The sequence below is a fragment of the Toxotes jaculatrix genome, chromosome 11 (assembly GCF_017976425.1).
Source record: "Toxotes jaculatrix isolate fToxJac2 chromosome 11, fToxJac2.pri, whole genome shotgun sequence".
NCBI classification, from domain to species: Eukaryota; Metazoa; Chordata; class Actinopteri; family Toxotidae; genus Toxotes; species Toxotes jaculatrix.
Window position 1 is genome coordinate 405,032 of NC_054404.1, and position 21,664 is coordinate 426,695.

The 21,664-nt window shown below is 47.3% G+C and overlaps 3 protein-coding genes across 3 annotated transcripts; 2 read left to right on the plus strand and 1 right to left on the minus strand.

Annotated features, from left to right (window-relative positions):
- The first annotated feature begins 2,837 nt into the window (after nt 1–2,837).
- LOC121189725 (synapse differentiation-inducing gene protein 1) lies at nt 2,838–10,300 on the plus strand. The gene is made up of 3 exons (XM_041050132.1): nt 2,838–3,398; nt 4,560–4,697; nt 7,776–10,300. Exons 1-3 carry the CDS (start codon nt 2,838–2,840, stop codon nt 7,932–7,934), a joined length of 858 nt encoding a protein of 285 aa, XP_040906066.1. The 3' UTR covers nt 7,935–10,300.
- Nucleotides 10,301–11,023: 723 nt separating this feature from the next.
- Nucleotides 11,024–13,072, plus strand: LOC121189511 (cystatin-F). Its single transcript, XM_041049685.1, has 4 exons — nt 11,024–11,239; nt 11,656–11,831; nt 12,404–12,523; nt 12,798–13,072. The coding sequence occupies exons 1-4, from the start codon at nt 11,194–11,196 to the stop codon at nt 12,876–12,878; spliced, it is 423 nt and encodes a 140-aa protein (XP_040905619.1). The 5' UTR covers nt 11,024–11,193; the 3' UTR covers nt 12,879–13,072.
- A 1,104-nt stretch (nt 13,073–14,176) lies between these two features.
- Nucleotides 14,177–21,395, minus strand: LOC121189509 (adipocyte plasma membrane associated protein). The gene is made up of 8 exons (XM_041049684.1): nt 21,127–21,395; nt 20,759–20,875; nt 19,124–19,239; nt 18,351–18,443; nt 16,848–17,139; nt 16,452–16,586; nt 15,444–15,636; nt 14,177–15,121 (listed from the first exon to the last, which is right to left on the minus strand). Exons 1-8 carry the CDS (start codon nt 21,216–21,218, stop codon nt 14,912–14,914), a joined length of 1,248 nt encoding a protein of 415 aa, XP_040905618.1. The 5' UTR covers nt 21,219–21,395; the 3' UTR covers nt 14,177–14,911.
- Nucleotides 21,396–21,664: the final 269 nt, after the last annotated feature.

A 21,664-nucleotide genomic window follows, 5' to 3' on the forward strand; every position in this document is an offset into this window, starting at 1 on the left:
CTCAGTGGAGCTGAACAGGACGTCACAACAATCACATCTTTGATTTTACGTCACTGAAGTATTTCCATTTTAAATTCCTTTATGCTTCAGCACAGCTGAGAGGGAAACTTCAGAGATGGTCACTCAGATTTTTCTGCTCTAATGCTGCAGCGTGTGATAAGTCAGGACTCTCCCTGAAGAGCCTCCGTCCAGACAACACCACAGCAGGGACACTGAACTCCATGAGACAGAAACTCAGTGAAAATGACAGAGGTTTGGTCACATGAAGAAGAGTGTGAATGAATGATCTTCTGTACTGTTAGGGTCGCAGGGGAGCTGGAGCCTATCCCAGCACACACTCACACACACACACACACACACACACACACACACACACACACACTCACACACACACACACACACACACACACACACACTCACACCCAGGGCCAATGTAGAGTCAGAGAGCCAGTTAACCTGATGTGCATGTGTTTGGGATTGTGGGAGGAAGCTGGAGTACCCGGGGAAACCCACGTTCACCACTGCACCACCGTGCCTCCGTGTGTGTGTGTGTGTGTGTGTGTGTGTGTGTGTGTGTGTGTGTGTGTGTGTGTGTGTGGTTGTCTGTCTTTGTGTGTCAGCCCTTTGATTGACTGGTGACCAGTCCAGGGTGACAACAATGAAAACAATGTGTGGGCTGCCAGGCTGTGACGTTTGTCTCTTCATCTCTTCAGGACCTGATGAGGAGCTGCAGGACGCCTGGACCAAACTCCGTTTACAAACTGACTGTTTTTAAGTGTGTGCTCTGAGGGGATTTAGGACCATGGGGAGGACATCTCTCTGCGAATCCACACACACACACACACACACACACACACTCCTCTGTATTCAGCGCACATGCCTCCTCCTCCGTGTAGAAACCCTCCAGTCTGAGCGCTGGTATCTGATGCTCTCTCTCTCTCTCTCTCTCTCTCTCTCTCTCTCTCTCTCTCTCTCTCTCTCTCTCTCCTCCTCCTCCTCCTCTCAGTCTCCTCTCTGCAGGAGAATCATCCTCCGATCAGACGGACACCTGCCTGCCCGCCTGCCACTCTCCTCTCTCGGCTGTCTCTGTCTTGTATCACCGGTGCTATTTTGATTCTCTACGCGGCTCAGAGCGCACTCAGCGCGGCTGGAGAACAGAGGAGGGGTCGGTGTGTGATGGATGGATGCACGGTCTCATGTCTCACCTTAGGAGGTGAGTATGTGCGCGCGTGCGAGTGTTTGTCCTCTCGTGATCACAGGACAACACCGGGATGACGTCAGGCCAGTGACACTGTTCCAGCAGAGCCGTGATGAGATTTTACCACATACTGTTTATCTGTTTACATGTGGGCTGCAAATGTGTGTCCGTGCGCGCGTGTCTGTCCGTGTGTGTGTGTATCTGTCCGTGTGTGTGTATGTGCGTGTGCGTGTGGGTAGGTGGGGGCGTGGTATCTGTACGATACAAAATATGACGAATATATATCGATACAGTCAACAACACAACAACAACACAACAACAACACAACAACAACACAACATCCTTCTTCAGTGAAACGCCTCAGTTCACAGGAGTGTTACTGAAATGTTAGAATACAGAAAACATCAGAAAGGATAAGACTACTGACTGATCACCAGCTCACTCACTCACTCACTCACTCACTTAGGCTACAATTATTATTCTATAGGAAGCATTGCATCACGGGATATCACAATGAATGAATGAGGGAAAACAGCATAAAGTCAGCAGTGGAACGTCACTGACTCCAGCACTGCACTGGTACTTGTACTAGTGTGCGTGTGTGCTGCTGCACGTTTATCTGACAGCTTCACTTACTTCACTTCCTGTAGGTACAGTGTCACAGTTACAGCACTTCCTGTGTCCTGTGATCTGATGACTGATCTCTGAGGATCACATCATTAGATCCACTGGTTTAATCTATAACATTGTGTTTTCATGAGTTTAACACTGACCCTGGATCTGTGATAATGAGCTGATTAATGACAATCTGACCTTCAGCCTCTCAGCCTGAGGCAACGAAAACATATACAGATACAGGAAGTAGCACACACACACACACACGTACTGACACTGTACACTCATACACTTATGTTTGCAAACACACATCATGCATGTGTCTGAGGGTGTGTGTGTTTGTGAGTCTCTCTGATGGTGCATTCAAGAACACTCTGATATCTGTGGTTGGAATCAGCTGTGATCAGCTGCTGTCTGCAGTGAACCTGTGGATGAACCGACCTCTCACTGTATCACTGTGACACTGAAGGAAACTTAAAAACAGCAGAATTCTGAATGAAGTTCTGCAGCTTCCTCAGAGGTGGCTGAGAGAACAGACACTGCTGCACACGAACATTCATAAGAAAGATTTCTCTTGAAATCTTGTTGTTATTAAATCCTTTGATCCATGTTTGTGTCTGCGTGTCCATCCTGAACTTCATCACCCTCAAACATCCCAACAGCTACTGGATGATGAAATAAGATAAGATCAGACTTTACTGGTCCCACAGCAGGGAAATGAAAAACAGGAAAAAAGGATAAAGTGCAGAAAAGAAGTGTGAATGAAATTCAAGTAGAAAAATGTGCCAAAAACAGCGTGTTTACAACCTAAGGAAGGGAAGTTAAAGATACAGAACAGGAAAAACACGATGATGGAGTGATGAGTCCAACAGATTAGAAAGTTAATCGGAAACATGCTACGACACGAAAAGGTGAAATCAAAGTGTTTCTGTTTTTCAGGAGAGTTCAGCCTGCAATGCCTGACCCCTGACCCCTGACGTCTCTGAGAGACACCTCTGAGGAGGAGAAGCAACCAGGAGGAGGGATGGAGGGAGGAGGAGAGGAAGAGAGCCGAGGAGAAGAGGCTGAAACCTCTTCCAAACCGGGAAGAGCCTCACAGAGAGGAGGAGGTGGGGGGGGCGGCTGCAGACAAAATGGCCTCATCAACACCCACTGGCTGGGGGTGGAGCCTCATGAGGCGCTGCTGTCAGTGTACTCAGCCCCTCTGTACCAGGGTCATGTGGTGGTGAACGCCCCCCCCCAACAGGAGCACAGCGGGGGTCCTCCCCAGCTCCTGAACCCCAGCGCTCTCCTCCCCCACCAGGCGGTGTCGGACCTCCACCTCAGGTCGGCCCCAGGCCTCCTCCTGTGCCCAGAGAGCGCCCTACGGGGATGGGGGGAGGTGGGGGGAGGCGACTGCTGCGAGACCACCTTCATCGAGGGGCTCAGTCCTGACACCTCCTCCGCCGCTCGTGCTACCACCTCCACAAAGGAGGCGCTGCTGTTGGCGGACGGGAAGTTTCTGGACTTTTCTGGGGACGACACAAAGATTCACACGCTGTCATACGAAATCGATGACGACGACGACGAGTTCCAGGAACTAGAGGTGAAAAACTATGTTTAGTCTTTAAATATTACGTTTGTTTTTAATGTGTCATTAACAGAAGTGTGTCATCAGCGTACGAAGAACATGAGTTATGAATCTGACGAGCAGCCGCAACAGCAACAACAACAACAGCAACAAAAACAACAGCAACAGCAACAAAAACAAAAACAAGAGCAACAAAAACAAAAACAACAACAGTTTGATTCATATGATATTTCACATTTTCCAAACACTTTAATCCAGGTGAGACTCTGAGCAGGTACCTGTTCTGAGGTGGGTTTGGTGGCGTCCCCCCTCCCTCAGCCCTGTGAGGGACACGTGGCTGCCTCACAGTCTCACAGAGACAATTCTCTGAACACGCTGTGATTCTGTCTCTGTAAAGTCACTTTAATCGTCTCTGCTGTGCTAAGACCAGAGAGGGACGAGTGAGGGACGTGTGAGGGACGAGTGAGGGACGAGTGACTCTGCCACTGGCTGCTGTGGAACTCCTTATTCTTTATTCTTCACCATTTAAAGTTCAACTTTATTTAAAGCGCTGTGTCGGCGTTTACAGTCTCAGAGGGTTTCACAGGCCTGCAGGTTTACAGAGCCACCTGCCAGCCTACCTCCTGAGCAGTCAGCCGCCTCCACGGGGCGTGTCCACCAGCTTTCCACCAGAGGAATTGAGGCACATCCACCTGTCAGGACATGGCAGGTTGCATCTGATGCGATCTGGACATGAACAGAGTGGGACAGAGTGGGACAGCTCACCGGTGAGGACGGGGAATGGATCTGGAGAGGGAACATCCACACTGACATGGAAGCACACTCACAGAGGACTGAGACGTCCGACCTGTCTCCTGTCTCTCACAGCTGGATGGATGTGACCTGCAGTGTCCGGAGTTAATGTGAGACGACTGAGCAGCTGTCGAACAGATCGGTGCCATCAGCACCTCCTCTGCACCGGGCACCAAGGAGCAGGAGCCGTTCAGGAGCTCAACCCATGGAACAGCACCCAGTTTTCCAGTCTGGACTGGGACCAGTAACCAACAGTCTCTTTACCCACCAATCAAATTCATATACTTCCTCTAAATGAGTGAACGAGTGAATAAAAGATTCAGTCAAAGTTAAAGGAAGAAACAGTCAGTGAACTCACCTGTGTGTGTGTGTGTGTGTTACCAGAGTGATTACTCCAGCGAATCAGAGAGTGAGGACACCTTCCTGTTGATGCCTCCCAGAGATCACCTGGGCCTCAGTGTCTTCTCCATGCTCTGCTGCTTCTGGCCACTCGGCATCGCAGCCTTCTACCTGTCGCATGAGGTGAGGACACACACACACACACACACACACACACACTCGACCAACCTGATGTACTTGAGCTGACTTGGCAGAGACTTGGACAGAGAGTTCTACTGAGTTAAGTCTGTCAGTAGTTGTGGTGGAAGAAGTGACACCAGAACCATCAGCATCAGTAACAGTGTTAGTACATCAGCAGTATTTATTCTACCAGCAGCAGCACTGAAGTACAGTGTGTGTGTGTGTGCAGACTGCAGATGTGATGCTGCTGCAGTTTCTTCTTCTTCTCTTTCTGTTTTTGGAACATTAACACAAAGCTGCTCCTACACACACACTGACACAATGCACCTTACATAACTGATCTGCAGTCAGCCGGAGGAGGACGAGCACTGATCCTTCCTGTCTGAGCATCTTTACTGAGGGAAACACACAGGGCTGATCGATCGATTGATCGGTCAGTTTACTTTGCAGTAACTTTTTGTCATATTTCAATGATAAAGCTTCAAACTGTGTAACTCAGTGAGGATGGTAGAGCTCTTACCCCACAGTTATAAAACCAACCTGAAAAGCCATTTAAATCATTTAGAAACTCAAACCACAGAAAAGACGTTTGTCTGTGGTTTGTTTGTTTCAGGTCTGAACAGCTGTTATACTTTATTGTTGTAGGAGATTTACAGTTTGTGCTCCCGACACTTGGACTCCGTGTTATTGTTTAGGTGACCGTGTGTTTCAGAGGAGCTGTGTTCTGTATCGCGTGTGGAGACGGAGCAGGAGTAAACAGGCAGAGGTGCTTTCAGTGAACAGGCCTATTGTTGCTGTGTGGTGGTAGCCGATCTGCTGCATGTGTCGTGGATGCGGTTTCCATGGCAACTGCACACCTACAGCTCCAAAAGAAACAGGGCTGGTTGCCACGGGCAACACTTCCCACACTGAAATCCATCAGTGAACAACAGAGAGCTCTGCAGCAGCAGCAGGAGGAGGAGGAGGAGGAGGGAGGGTTTATTAAAACCAGAGAGGAGGTGAGTCATGTTAAAGGAATAGTTCACCACAAACAGAAAACATGGTCGTCATCTTCCCTCAGTGCGCTGCGTCCCAGCAGAGGTTCAGACACCTGTAACAGACCGCACAGGTGACGAGGACGAGTTTAAAACTGTTCATGAAAAACAAAGAAGGAAGAACAGAAGAAAAGTTTGTCTGGATGATGGTTTTTCAGGTGAGTCAGACACCTGACACACCTGAACCTGCGTGTTCACAGTGTAAACACTGGTTCCTTAAATATCTTCAACTCAAAAGCAGCTGACACTGAACTGTACCAGCAGTAAACTGTCCTGACACCTGACAGTAAACTGTGCGGTGGCAGACTGAAACAATCTGTTTTTGTTAAGCTGGTGTGGATAATCTGATTTGGGTGCTTTTAAACCACACACACACACACACACACACACACACACACACACTGAGCTCTTTACATAACTCTCTGGCTCTGAACACTCTGCTCAGACCTACAAGGACGTCGTTCTTTATTCAGCAGAAAGTGTGGGAGCCTCCTTTGTCCTGATCTGGACCAATCACAGGAGGACCTGTGAGCCACTGGCTCTGGTTGGCTGACGTCACAGATGTGAAATGTGATTGGTCAGAAGTGTAATTAAATGTTAGTGGAAGAGAAGCGGTGATCACAGCGAGCGGTTTCCTGCCAACGAGCTCGTTAATCGTGTTTACAGAGTTAACTGAGCTCGTTAAGAGACTCGCTGTCACCTGACAGAGCTCTGTTCCACTGATGGACATCACACACAGGAAAACGCCAGGTTACATCCATGAACACACTGCGAGCATCATGAACAGCCTCTGCTCAGACTGCAGCCAGCAGCCAATCAGAAGCTGCAGGACTTCTTTAATGGAACAGCACAGGCCTGTGGTTCATTCCCGTCTGTGGTCACATGATTAGAGAAAGAAGGAAAAGTCAGACTGACCGTTCACTGTTTCTGGACTTTGAATCTGAATCTTTGGTTTTTGGTGAAAGTCCAACCTTCCCTGTGAGACGTGCTGGAGGACCAGGTAACATGGAAATACATGCGCTGCAGACTCCTGCGGAGCTCCTGTCGTTGTGTTCAGACTTCAAATCGGTCGTTTCAAAAGTTCTCGTGTGTGTGATCAGTCGTGCAGAGAAGCACAAACAGATCAGACGGATCTCTGTTGGACGTCAGGCCCTCGTGGCCCCTGAGGTCTGAAACTAAACAGGATGCTTTGCCTCCTGATCAGATCAGCTTTATTCAAAACTGATTAAAGAGCAGAGAGACTGATGTGTCCGCTCTGATGTTCTTCCTCTGCCGTTTAATCTCGTTTCTTCTTCTGCTGTGTTCTGCTGTGAGTGCTCCCTCCATGACGCACACACAGACACACAAACAGTGTTTCAGGATTTCTTCTGTCACACAGTCCATCAGCCCCGTTCCACATACGCGGGAAACCGAGCGATCCGGATCATGAGTCTGCCACTCAGTGCATCCTCGAGTCACAGTCCACAGATCTGCAGTTTGGACACAGTCCCTCAGAGGTTCCTAAGATAAGCCAAGCAAAACGTAAACACGGTCATAATGACCTTGACCTTTGACCTCAAACCTCCAAACTCCTTTCGGATCTGCCTTAAGTCACAGTCAACATTTGTGCAAAGTTTGACAGAGAGACCTCAAAGCATTCTTGAGATATTTGGCATAGAAGAATTGGAGGCAGACGGACGGATGGACGGATGGACAGACGGACAACCTGAAAACAGAATGCCTCCGGCCTCAGCTGTCGCTGCCACGGAGGCATAAAAAGTGTGGACACTGCGAGCTGCAGAGCTGAGAAGCGTTGAGTGAAACCACGTCCGGAGAACTGTGTCTGTCTGTGTCTCACTTTGTTCTGCTCGAACTTTCACAACAGTTCGAGACTAAATCTGATTTAAAGGGAAACAATTTTAGGAACTGATTCATTCATCTTTCATACAAAACACACATTTTCTCAAATGTCAGAATATTTTAGAATAATGATTGTAAAAATTATTATTGTTTGTTTGTTGTTCCTCCCCCTGTCCGCCCCCCCCACCCTGTCCCTCCCCCGTCTCAGACTAATAAGGCGGTGTCTAAAGGAGACTTCCACCTGGCCAGCTCCAGTTCAAGGCGTGCTCTCTTCCTGGCCGTGCTGTCAATCACCATCGGGACAGGTATCTATGTGGGCGTGGCCGTGGCGCTGATAGCTTACCTTTCCAAGAACCATCACTGGTAGCAATGGAAACTACCCATCAGCCCCTCATGTCCTCCTGGGCAGCTGGGTCTACGGTGAGGCCGTGCAGGAGGACGAGGTGTGTGAGCGCTCTCTGTGGAGAACTTCAACCTGAAACCTTTAAACCAATCAGGGCCCAGTATCTCTGTGTGTTGGACAGGTGAGACAGTGGAAAGAAAAGCGGCTCCAGCAGTTAGATTTTTTTTTCCTGCGTTCTCTCTCTGATGAAGCAACTTCAATCATTAAATTCACAGTGAAAGATTTGAACTTGTAACAGACGTAAAAAGTTTACTACTTTTTCTGACATGATTTTTTTACTTCAGTTAATTCAGTTTAATCATTTCTTCGATTCTCATTAGTGATTAATTTCAGTTTGCAGCTGCACTGAATCCACAGACTCCTCCTCTTTATCAAATACTTCTGTCACATATTCACATAAATAAATCATCATCAGAGAGAGAACGCTGGAAAAGATGAAATAAAAAAATCACACGATGAGTTTCAACACAAGAGGATTCATCACAAAGAGACTGTGCTCAGAGGGACTGGATCCCTGAGGCCGGATCGCTGAGGCCGGATCGCTGAGGCCGGATCCCTGAGGCCGGATCGCTGAGGCCGGATCCCTGAGGCCGGATCGCTGAGGCCGGATCCCTGAGGCCGGATCCCTGAGGCCGGATCGCTGGATGACTGAGACTGGACTGAGTGGTTCCAGTGTGTGAATGAAGACACAGAGACTGGATCGGTCCTCTGCAGACAGACTGTGGACACTTTTCAGTGGTTGAACTGTTGAACTTTTTTTTCCTTCTCTCTGTGGATTTATTTTGTTTCTCTGCAGGTGACAAACTGTCAGCTGATCAAAGAACCTGCATCAGACCAGACTCAGAAAATACCTGCAAATCTTTGGTCGTGTTGCTCGTCAGAGAATCACACTGTTCACTCAAATAGCAGATTTCTTTCCTACCACCTCGAGGCTCGTGGTCTCGGGTCCTTACTACCTGATTCAGTCACAGCAGTAAAATCCAACAGAAGAATATTTGCAGGTGTTACTGAGTCTCCAGGTCTGATCACAGTCACCACGCTCAGATCCAGATCAGACATCTCAAACTAACCCAGGACTGCAGGGTGATGGAAACGCTAACACCTCTCCACAGGTGACATCTCCACAGGATGTCAGGTGATCACCCGGTGTTTGATCTGGGTCTGACTGAGGTTTAATGTTTACAGGGCGGAGCTCGGACAGGAAGTAGGTTAAACACTCCCGCCTCCCTCACAGACCGAGATCACGTTCCCTGAAGATAGCTTGATGCTAAGCTAAGTACAAGCTACATGTCCTCCAGACCAGCCAATCAGGTTCTCTAGGTGGAAGTTCTGAGGCACTAGGCGGTTTGGAGATTAGACGAACGCCTGCTGCTGCTTCACAGCAACAACATCAGCAACAGTTTGGGTGAGAACCTGCTTCATGATCCAGGTGGATCCACGACGGTCGGTGTTCAGCTCAGTGAAGACAGATAATGTAAATGCTTCGTGGTGCAGGGCTCAGGTCCGCCTCTGACAGCAAGCAGCCAATCAGACAGCAGCAGGGAGACAGGTAGTTAGACCCACCTGGCTGCTTTCATTACCAAAGGCTCTGGACAGGTGTGTTGTTGTTTTCCCACTCAGGGCTCTTGACATTGTGAGGGGGGCAGGACAGATGCTAACAGTGACTGTAAACATGAGACTGGAAGAGACTCCATCCCCCCCTGTTGAATGTGATTGGCTGGTGTGGGGACTGAGACTCTGATCCTGGACCTCCCCTGGATGTTCTGAGATCTGTTTGGGAAACGGGAGCTCAGTCTTCATCTCATACTTGGCAGCTGAACATATGAACACTGGGCTAAAGGGCTGCAACCATCACCAGACCTGCTGTTATATAGATCCACTGTGCTGGGCTGTGATGTCATCCACACCTGGAACACACCTGGAACACAGGTGTGTTCCAGATGTGAAGCTGATGTTTCACAGTGGATCTTTCCTCTCTGTCTCACTCCTGACATTTTTTATCTGCTGCAGGTGGATCAGTTTCTTCTCTGTGTTAGCCTAGCTTAGCACAGAGACTGGGAGCAGGGGGAAACGGTTAGCCTGGCACACACACTTCCTGCCCAGCTGCAAAACAAACAGAGCTGCTCTGTGATTGGTTGTTTTCCTGCTGTTTTTATTAACAGCCTCTTAACTTTAAGTGCTTGCTAATAAAAATGAAATGTCGCATTTCCACTGAAACGTGTTTGTGTCTGAACGACGTCTGAGGGACACACATCACACGGACGAGACAGGATCTTCATTTCATCATCTTCATCATCACGTCGGGGAAGGAAAACGATGAATGTAAAGATTCTTCCAAACAAACTCAGGGTTTGTGCTTTAAGCTAAAAACAAAGAATAAAAGAAAAAAACAAGATAAAATATGAAATGAGTTCAAATAATTTCAGTAATTACAGCAGAGACCTGACAGCATCAGATATGCTTTGATTAAAAAGCTGCATGCTACGATCAAAATACACAATAAATTATTACGAATAATTAAGTAAATTCAATTGAAAATGAAACAAATGTTTGATTATCATAAGAAAATATTTAAAAAGTATTAAAACAGAAAAATAAACCCAGTGATGGTTTAGAGGAAAAGTGCAGAATGGGTAATTCACTTAATGCACTGTGGCTGTTGATCTGATGGAGGGAAAGCACAGGTGCACACAGGTGTGTCCCTCCTTTCTTCCCATCTGTTCCTTCTGATCATACAAATGATAAATGATCCTTTGTTTTGTAACAGAGTGAAAAATAAAAAGAAATGACCTCAGAGTCTCATCATCAGGGACGAGACGATCAGGGACACCACGAAGGTCCATGAAGCTGACGGGGAGATGAGTCCACAGGTGGACACATCCTGCTACATACAATATGTAAATGAGTTCCAGCTATATCTTTGATTGGCTGCTCCTTCTCTGATCAGTCATGTGATCAGTCATGTGATCAGTTGAGAGTTGGCTGCAGGAGGATGTTTTCTTCTGAAACGGTTTCCTGTGTTGAAATGAGGGGGCGGAGCCTGAGCTGTCTGCAGTGAAGTCACATGTTTGAGGAAGCGATCGGACTGGTTGTGCAGCCGCAGAGTGTGAAGAGTCCGACATGAGAGTCTGTCTGTGAACAGAGCTGATCTGTGGTCAGTGTGGCCTCCTCACAGGAAACAGAGTCCTCACAGAGACGCAAAGACACGCAGACAGACTGAGTGATGGAGCTGAAGATGCTGTTGCTCGTCTCTCTGCTCGCCGCTCTGGGTAAGAACACTTCACTTCCTGTTTCCATCATGGTTTTAATCCTGTTCTTTAATCTTGTTGAACAGGTTCAGACTCACTCGTCCTGAAACTGACGATTCTCACGGTTTCTCTCCTGAGTTCAGATCTTTGCTGCTCTTCTTCAAACCACATCATCAGACTCTGATCGTTTCACAGGCCGAGGCCTCAAACTGTCGTCAGCGTCTCAGAGTCCGGAGCTTTCACACCGTGTCTCGATTGTTTCGAAAGTGTCGTGTTTTCAAAACATTACTACGATCAACACAATCGCACTCTGGCGTCTGAAGAGAAACACAAAGCATCATCTTTCTCTCTCTGAGTCTGTTCTCCGCCACTGACCCTCAGCTCCAAGGCCACAAATTTGAACCGACTTTATTGATTCTGTCCTCCGTCTCTTCCAGAGCTGAGCTCAGTGGCGGGCAGCCATCGTGGCTCCATGCCCGGCTCGCCGCTGAACATCAGCCGGGACGACCGCGGCCTCCAGCAGGTTGTCCTCGCCGCCACCTACTCCTTCAACAACCAGTCAAACGACGCCTTCCTCTTCAAACCCTCCACCATCCACAGTGCACAGCGACAGGTACGACACACCCGGAACTAACTCACTCATTCTCCACTTCTGATTGTCTGTGGGGTCAAAGGTCACAGGCAGCTCAGTGCAAACCTCAATGTGCTGATCACTGATCTGCAAACCCTCAGTTTTAACTTCATCTATAGTAAAGGACATAAAGCAGGAAGTACACAGATCATATGGAGATAAAAGACAGAGACACAGGGCTCACGGTGCTGTTCAGCCTGCTGGGAGCTTCAGCTCCGTCCCGACCCGGACGCCAGCAGACGAACACACCCGAAAGTTTCAGTTTTACTTGTTTACATTGTACCTGGAAAAAAAAAGAGCGGAGTGAAGGATTCAGGAGGATCTGATCACCATGATATTTTCATTCGTGTATAATGACCTGAAACTGGGCGTGGCTGTGTCCGTTAGCTTAATGAGCCCATCATATCCACACAGACAGAAGAGTAAAACACTGAGTCCGAGTTTGAGATCGGCTTCATCACAACGTCACACACGTCTGAAACATCTGGACAACAGGACTCATCACTTCACACACTCAAATTCCAGATGTTGACCTGTGTGTGTCTGTGTCTCAGATTGTTAAAGGGATTCGATACAGCGGAGATTTGGACATTTCCAGAACCGTCTGTCGCAAACGAGACCAAAACAAGGACCTGTCCAAGTGTGACTTCCAGCCTAAAGGTCGCCTGCACCAGGTGAGTCCAATCAGCTGATTGGAGGCTGCTTCCTCCAGGTTACAGGTCTGTATTTGGCACACCTGGATCAAGAGGTTTAAGCTGCTTTAAAGGACTGAGGCACAGAGACTGGCAACACACCGATCACATCTTCTACTTCATAACAGTAACTGAGCACGTGTTGGTCTTTGTGTGATAATTTGTGTTGATGTGAACCAGGTGTGAACCACCTGTTAAACATGTGCAGGTAAAAGGCTCTGAGGTGAAACATCCACTTTGTGTTTGTGTTTAACAGACGTTTCAGTGTCACTTTGAGGTTTGGGTGGTTCCCTGGGAAAATCAGACCAAGATTCAGGTCTTCCTGTGTAAACCCTGAGACCCCGGCCGCCTCAGGACCTCCACCCTCCACCTCTCTCTTAGTCCTGTCCTCCTGATGGAGTCTGATGTTGGTACTGACTGTTACATCCACCTGTTCACCTGCTCACCTGTCAGATGTGATGCTCTACGTGTCTTAAATTAAACTTTTTCACTCTTTTTCACACAAAATAAAAATAAGGAAAAACACAGGAACTTGTTGGACCCTGAAGTTTTCTTGCAGATTGACCTTTGCCCCCTGAAACCACAACCTGTGGTGTGTTTGGCACAGAAAGTGGTGTTGAATGTAGATGATGCCACCTGCTGGTGAGAAGGATGAACAGCAGGCAGGTGGACTGACCTGTGCTGAAAACTCAGGGACCACATATCCAACCTGATCTGAGTTCAGACCAGAGTCTCAGCAACGTTTCATAAAGTCTGAGATAATTACAAACAACTAGTGTTGTGTTAAGAAACTGAACTCCTTTATTTAAATTTTCATCAGTTCATCATTGTTTCTAAATTTAAAAAAACCTTAAATTCATCAGAAACAACCAAATGTTTCATTCATTTGTTCAAATGTTGATGTTACAAACATTTTAGAACCTTAACACAAAAACCAGAAACTCAACATAATTAACATTTGTCAAATCTGCCAAACGAACACTTTACGTGTTAAATCACGTCTGATGTGAAATGAAGTGATTTTTGATGAATGTGATGCAACAGCTGATCTGACCGAGGACGAGGATCTGAAATCCTCTGTCCAGCTGATCACTGATTTTACACACAGGCAGATAATCAATAACACTGCACTGTACATCATATGTTTCTTAATCAAACCATTAATCAACATTTAACACTGTTCTTAACAAAAGAGTCAAACTCAAAATAAACTGAACTGAGCTCAGAGAGAGAAACACACCAGAAGGAATCTGATCTGGAGTCCTTCCTGAAATGAGTCACATACACAACCAACCAACCAACCAACCAACCAACCAACCAACCAAACAAACAAACAAACAAACAAACAAACAAACAAACAAACAAACAAACAAAAACCAACCAACCAACCAACCAAACAAACAAGCAACCAACTAAACAAACAAAAACAAACTAACAATAGAGTGTGTTAGTGCAGCTTGCAGCAGTTGGTAACAGGGAGCATTTAGCATGTTAGCAGGAGCCATTTTACACCTGACTCCACATGCAGGTTGTAACTGACTGAAACTCTCTGATACGTCACTTAAAGGTCAAATTAAAGGGGCGGGGTTCTGTTTTCCGAGCAGCGCAGCAGTTTCCTGGAGTTCGAAAGAAAGAAAACTCCTCTGGGAAAGTTCAACGTCGACACACCAGGAAACATGACGCACATCGACGCCAGAGAAACAAAGCTGATCATCATTAATCTAAACCTTCAGCATCAACATCAGCAGATTTTCTCCTGATTCATTTTTCACACACAAAAAATATTGAAATATTAAAACACAATCAGCCAAAGGAGAACTTGAAGAAATGATGATAGGAGGAAGTCTCTGATCTGAGAGCTGATCCGAGATCCGAGATCTGAGATCAGAGACCTGATCAGATCTTTGATCAGAGTTCAGGATTATCAGACGACCATCAATCAGTCCATTAACAAAATATTCACCTGCGGTTTTTCAATCATTCAAAATTGAAAACTTGTTCAATCATTCGTGTTGATGAACTATTTACTGTCATTTGATAAAGACAAATGGATTTATTGATAATTGAGGTGCTAATCAATGGCTCATGAAATCTGTAAAAAAAAAAAAACACACGATGTGAGTGAGTGAGTTTGGTTCATCCTCTGGAGACCGTCAGTGTTTTTCTGTTAATCCATCAAATAGTTGTCGAAATCGGACTCTGGAGCAAAGTGTTGACCGACGGCCGTCGCAGTGGGACAAACCACCTGAGACAGTTTTTGTTTCCACTCCTGCCCAATCGTAACGTCCCCGTTCAGGACCAACGTCCTGCTTTCATGCTTCACACTCTTCACTCACACAAACTCAAACTTGTCCGTTGATTCGCCGTTTTTTACACCTTGTGCAGGTCGAGTTTGGCGATGTACGGCGAGTGGAAGGAGCCCAGGTACAGGCTCCCATCGTGCTCGTGGACCTCGCTGACGTAGGCCGCCACCAGGCCATTGGGGTCGTGGAAGCTCCGTGTGCAGATGCCACCATCACGGAGCTCCGCCACCAAACTGTACCGAGGGATGAACTTCATCAGCACCTCCTGACTGAAGAGCTGGAGACGGGACAATGATCGAGAAGGAGGAGGGAAAGAGGTCAACGAGGGGTGAGGAGGAAGGATGTTAAGAGTGAGGAAATAACAGGCAACGCACAAAGAACAAAGGACACAGGAGGCAAGGAGGTAAGATGTTAAGGAGGGAAGACAAAGGGAGGAGGGACGACGAAGCAGCAAGAACGAACCAAAAAAGGAGGAAGAAAAAATCCTGAGCCTGATTTGTCTCAGCTCACTGTCTCTTTAAGAGGACACGAACTGCTGTTTCTGACTCCACCTGTGACATGTTTCAGGAAACCTGGACTTGGTGGCTGTCATTTTTTACCTTGAAGATGAGTTTCTTAATCCAGGGTCTCTGGGACAGGAAGTCCAACATGGAGAAGCCGGGGTTCGGCCGCACCGCAGACATGGCCACCCAGTAACCTCCGGTCGAACTTGGACGGATGTTGTCAGGAAAACCAGGCAGATTGTCCATGAACGTGTCCATCCCACCTTTATTTAGACCGGCCACATGGACTCTGGGACAGAGACAGAAAGACGGTTGGAGACGGTTCAGCTTCAGCTGTTGTTTCCTGGTTTTTGGGGGTTTTGTTTTTTTTGTGTGTGTTTGTGTGTGTGTGTCTGTGTGTGTGTGTGTGTGTGTGTGTGTGTGTGTGTTTGTGTGTTTGTGTGTGTGTGTGTCTGTGTGTGTGTGTGTGTGTGTGTGTGTGTGTGTGTGTGTGTGTGGGTGCTTCTCCTCGGTTTGGATGGTTTGAAATGGTCTCACCTGTCTGCCGCACCTGTCTGCTCCTGGATCCTGGCTGAGTTTTACTGACCACTCCTAACACCGTCTCCTCACCGTGTCCGATTCCACAGCTCAAATCACACTTTTCCATCGGATGCATTAAACTCTGTTCCAGCCTCAGGGGGGCGCTACAGCGACACACCCCGGCTCAAACACTCCCTGTGCCCTGACGCTTTTTAAAACAGAGCCTGTCTGAGGCGTTCAGCCGAGGTTCAGTCTGAACACGAGGAGCCGCACAAAAACTCACACACACACTGAGACACACACACACACACACACACACTCACACTGAGACACACACACAAAACGAGGCCAGCTTGTTTCCATGGTAACAGTGAGCTCCATCATCCTGGTCCATCACAGGGTTATATAACACTGATCACAGATGATCTGCTGGCTCTGCTCTCTGAGGTGTGGACTTATTATCAGTATCATTAATAATAAATGATCAGAAGCTGAGGAGTAAAATCAAAGCTGATGACATCATCAGCTTGCGGCAGACACACTGAGCCGACGGCCCCGCGGGTGCAGGCGAGTCAGGTGTGTTACCTGCGGATCCGGGCCATGGTGGTCTCTGCCACCAGCACCGACTCCTCATCGGGCAGCAGCTGGATCCCGTTGGGGAATCGAAGGTTTTCCATCACCACCGTCAGCTCTCTGGTCTCCGTGTCGTACTCCAACACTCTGAGACCGGGAAACAAGTGTGTTACGACGCCGACGACACAGAACAGAAACACGCTCGGACACATGTTTGACTTCTAATAAATTCACATGTTGGATTTTAACACTTTAGCATTTAAAACCTTCCATATGTTGGATATTACTCAGGACAGCAGGTAAAGGTATCAGCAGCTAATTAAAGTTTACCTACAGATCATCACAATAAAAACCACAATCTGAGAGTTCACGTTAAACCCTGTCCTGATGGAAACATTCTGATCGAACCGTCCGTCGGCGGTGGCCTCCATGATGAGGTGCAGGTAATCTCTGCGCTGCCACCTGCTGCTGGAGTCAGTGAAGTACACCTTCTTCCCATCCTGTGTCACCGCCACGTCGTTAATGAATGACAACTTCCTGCCGGCGACCACCTGCCCGCCCGCCACCAGCCTGGTCACCTCACCTGTGGTGGGATTGACCTCGAACAGGCCCAGGTAAGCATCCGCTACAAACAGAGTCCCGTTGGGTCCGACTCGGATCCCCAGAGGTCTCCCACAGCTGGACTCCTCCTCTCTGGAGCCTGTGGGACAAAACCAGGAGGACAACGGACGAAAAGACGGAAAAATATCTCAGAATGATTAAAACAAAGAGTCTGTGAGGGAGGTGTGTATCTGTGTGTGTGTGTATCTGTGTGTGTGTGTGTGTGTGTGTGTGTGTGTGTATCTGTGTGTGTGTGTGTGTGTGTGTGTGTGTATCTGTGTGTGTGTGTGTGTGTGTGTGTGTGTGTGTGTGTGTGTATCTGTGTGTGTATCTGTGTGTGTGTGTGTGTGTATCTGTGTGTGTGTGTGTGTGTGTGTGTGTGTGTGTGTGTATCTGTGTGTGTGTGTGTGTGTGTATCTGTGTGTGTGTGTGTGTATCTGTGTGTGTATCTGTGTGTGTGTGTGTGTGTATCTGTGTGTGTGTGTGTGTGTGTGTGTGTGTGTGTGTGTATCTGTGTGTGTGTGTGTGTGTATCTGTGTGTGTGTGTGTATCTGTGTGTGTGTGTGTGTATTCCTTCGTATTTTGGCAGTACTGAGCTTCCATACCATCATCTTGCTGCTGTCTCTGTCAGATCACCAAACAGATCCGTTCCAACGCCACACACCCACAGACGGTTGGTGGGTTTCTGACTTCCTGTTTCTTGCTCTAACTTCCAGCTGAGGATTGTGGGTAGTTCACTTTTGTTAGTTTAAGGTAGTTCAGTGTTTAAGTCTTTAAACTAAAACCTGAAACTACATCTGAAACTGATCCAAGCAGCTTTAACCTAATTCCCGTGAAATGGAAGCAGCTGTGTGTCAGTGTGAGTCCGACCGTGTTCACCTGAAGTCACATGTTTGATCTCAGCTCAGTTTGTGTGTTCGCTGCTTTCATCAGCCGTTGGGAAACATGTGACTCAGCTGTGCAGGGGAAAGTTTCAAACTCCAGGATGAAGCAACCAGAGCAAACGTGTTTGAACACGTGAGACGGTTAAAGGTGAAGGAGTGTCTCGCTGAGCATCTGAGGACATTCCAGTTTTTCACCCAGTCACAGAAACTCAACTTTAAAGTTTTAGTTTAATTTATTTTGATCTATTTTTGTGTTTAGCTTTTAAAAACGTGTGTTGTGTGACCTGCTGCACTAACACACTCACACTGCCTCAAACTTTCAACTTATCTCAGCTTACATTCAACTCTTCACTTTAACTCCACTAAACCTTGAGTTCAACTTAACTGAATCTGAACTAAAGCAAACGTCGGCGTCAGCCTCTCTCACCGCAGGGCAGCTTCCCGAGTCTCGTCACCGTGTGGACTCTTCGGCCAACGAGCTTCACGATTTTCCCGTCAGCTGTTCCAGAGAACAAAACATCTGCAGACAGAAGAGACGAACATCTGTCAGCTCTGTGTCCATCACACAACACAGTTCAACATGTCTACAGATCTGTTTCTCTCAGAGTCAATATTCTAGAATAAATCAGATAGTAAACTCAGTGTTATTGATTACAGCCGTTCGTGTCCGTGTTTTAAATGATCTACATTAAACGACTGAAGCAGTAGTTTGAGTTTGATTCCAGACTCCGGAGGGAACTTATATCCACGACTGTTTTCATTATCGATTCATCTGCAGGACATTTTCCTGATTAATCAATTCATCGTTTGGTCTCTAATATCAGAAAATATCCATTTCCATATGAATATCAGAAAACAGTGAAAACTGCGCGTCACATGTTCGACTTCATGAAATGAAGATGTTCCCTTTACAGTGATATGAAACACTCACTGAGGAGTGAAACCGACGAACTCCTGAGGAAGTTCTTTGTTTCACTAGGTTTAAAATCTCTGAAGGAAATGATGGTGATTTTTCCATGAGAGGAAAAGCAGCAAAGACCGGGGTCCGACAGAGGACAGGACCAAAACTGTGAGTCTGGAAACTGAACTCTTCACAAGTTCACAGTATGGTCAGAGTGTCAGCGCTGCTTCAGAGGCTGCAGCTGAACCGGATCAGAACCCGACCTTTGTCTGTTTGCTCACAGTAACAGACACACCGACCTCCGATGTTGGCGACGGACTCCGGTCCCGTTATCTGGCCTTCAAACAATCTCTGAGCTTCTCTCAGCTTCAGGTTCGGCTCCCAGCAGCCCTTCATCAGCGGAGGCTCCTTCAGACTGCAGCACAAAACAAACAGCAGGGGGCAGCAAACGCTGTGTTCACGTTTTAGGTTTAGAAAAAGTCTGTTTCACAAGGAAGAATTAGGTTTTCCATTCGAAACAACAGAAAGTCAGTCACAGACTCAGACTCAGTCACAGTCACAGACTCAGACTCAGTCACAGACTCACTCAGACAGACTCAGACTCAGTCAGACTCAGACTCAGACTCAGTCACAGACTCAGACTCAGTCAGACTCAGACTCAGTAACAGACTCAGACTCAGTCACAGACTCACTCAGACAGACTCAGACTCAGTCACAGACTCAGACTCAGTCACAGACTCAGTCACAGACTCAGTCAGACTCAGACTCAGACTCAGTCAGACTCAGACTCAGTAACAGACTCAGACTCAGACTCAGACTCAGTCACAGACTCAGACTCAGTCACAGACTCAGTAACAGACTCAGACTCAGTCACAGACTCAGACTCAGTCACAGACTCAGACTCAGTAACAGACTCAGTAACAGACTCAGACTCAGTCACAGACTCAGATTCAGTCACAGACTCAGTAACAGACTGACTCAGTCACAGACTCAGACTCAGTCACAGACTCAGACTCAGTCACAGACTCAGTAACAGACTCAGACTCAGTCACAGACTCAGACTCAGTCACAGACTCACACTCAGTCACAGACTCAGTAACAGACTGACTCAGTCACAGACTCAGACTCAGTCACAGACTCAGTAACAGACTGACTCAGTCACAGACTCAGTCACAGACTCAGAGTCAGTCACAGACTCAGACTCAGACTCAGTCACAGACTCAGTAACAGACTGACTCAGTCACAGACTCAGTCACAGACTCAGAGTCAGTCACAGACTCACACTCAGTCACAGACTCAGTAACAGACTGACTCAGTCACAGACTCAGACTCAGTCACAGACTCAGTCACAGACTCAGAGTCAGTCACAGACTCAGAGTCAGTCACAGACATAACTACTTGATAAAAATGACAGTTTTTTGTTCCAAGATAAAAATGGTCGATCCAGACGTCCAGGTCTCAGTGTGTGTGAGGACTAACTGCACCAGATGTTTGTTAATGAGTCTTTTCGTGAATGATTAACCCGGAGCAGCAGAGTTCAGAGGTCAAACGGTCACTGTGACATACATTCACCCAGCGGTCATCCTGCACACGCTCCAACATCCATCTCAACCCGTTCAGTCCCGTCACTGACGACCACTCAACACAAAAACACACTAAATAAGGACTTTTCTAATGGGAGTCTGGTACAGACTCAGACTTATGTAAAGCTGCAGTCAGGTAGCCACACCTGGGGAGAGGGTCCTTGTTACCTGGGTCTCTTCTGGTGACATCTAGTCCTGTGACCCTGAGGTGACCTTAACATCCACCTGTACTGTAAACAGTCGCCTCGGTATCTGCTCACGTTCAGGTTCTGTCAGTTTTGTTATGACCACGTGATCACGCAGGTGAGGCTGCTGGGAAACATTATCTCTTATAACTTATGTTGGACTCACCTGAAGACTTCAGGCTGGATGGGAGACTCCAGGATGAGGATGATGACCAGGAGAGGAAGAAGCAGAAAAGCGCCCAGAGAGAACAGAGTCACCTGAAACACCTTCCCGCTGTAGGTGCTGAGGGGAGAGGAGGGAGAGGAGGAAGAGGAGGGAGAGACAGGGTCAGAGATGCTCAGTAACCTCAGCTATAACCTGCACCTGCGCAGTTCCTGATCAGCTTATCGTGATCGATAATCGATCAGACAGCAACGAAGCGCTCAGCGCTCGCGCTACTGCTCTAACGGTTCTGGTTCCGGTACATTAACGGTCCCTGCTGGTTATTCACGTGCTTCTGTTTTCGGGTCCACTCCGGGACCTCGGTTTCTTACCCGGATCCCTTGTATCGATGCTCGGGCAGCTCGTCAGTGATGACCTGCGGTCTGTGCAGCCGCCGGAACCGGAGCCCCTCCGACTCGTTCATGCTGGACTCGGACGGTTCACCCGGATCGGCTCGGATCGGCTCGGTTCAGTCTTCGGCCTGGAGCTGGAATCGGTCGCTGTGCTGAGGTTTAACCCAGGAACAGAGCGAGGAAACCCGCAGAGAACCACGATCGCCCGACCGATGTTTACAACAACCCACGGCTTCCGGTTCCTCTTCAAAATAAAGATCCTTCCGATAAGCGTGACGTCATTTGTTTAAAAAAAAAAAAATACAAATAATACAAATAAGGTTCTCACAAAAACAAACAGTAAATAACAAAATAAAAAACGATCAAAAGAAATTAAGTAAAATAATAAAATAAAACTATAAAACTGCAACGAATAAATATCAGTAACAGAAATCAGAAAAAGTACTTCACTTAAATATGAACTTAATAAATCAAAAACATCATTTTCGTCTTATAAATTATTCAGTTAAATTCTGTT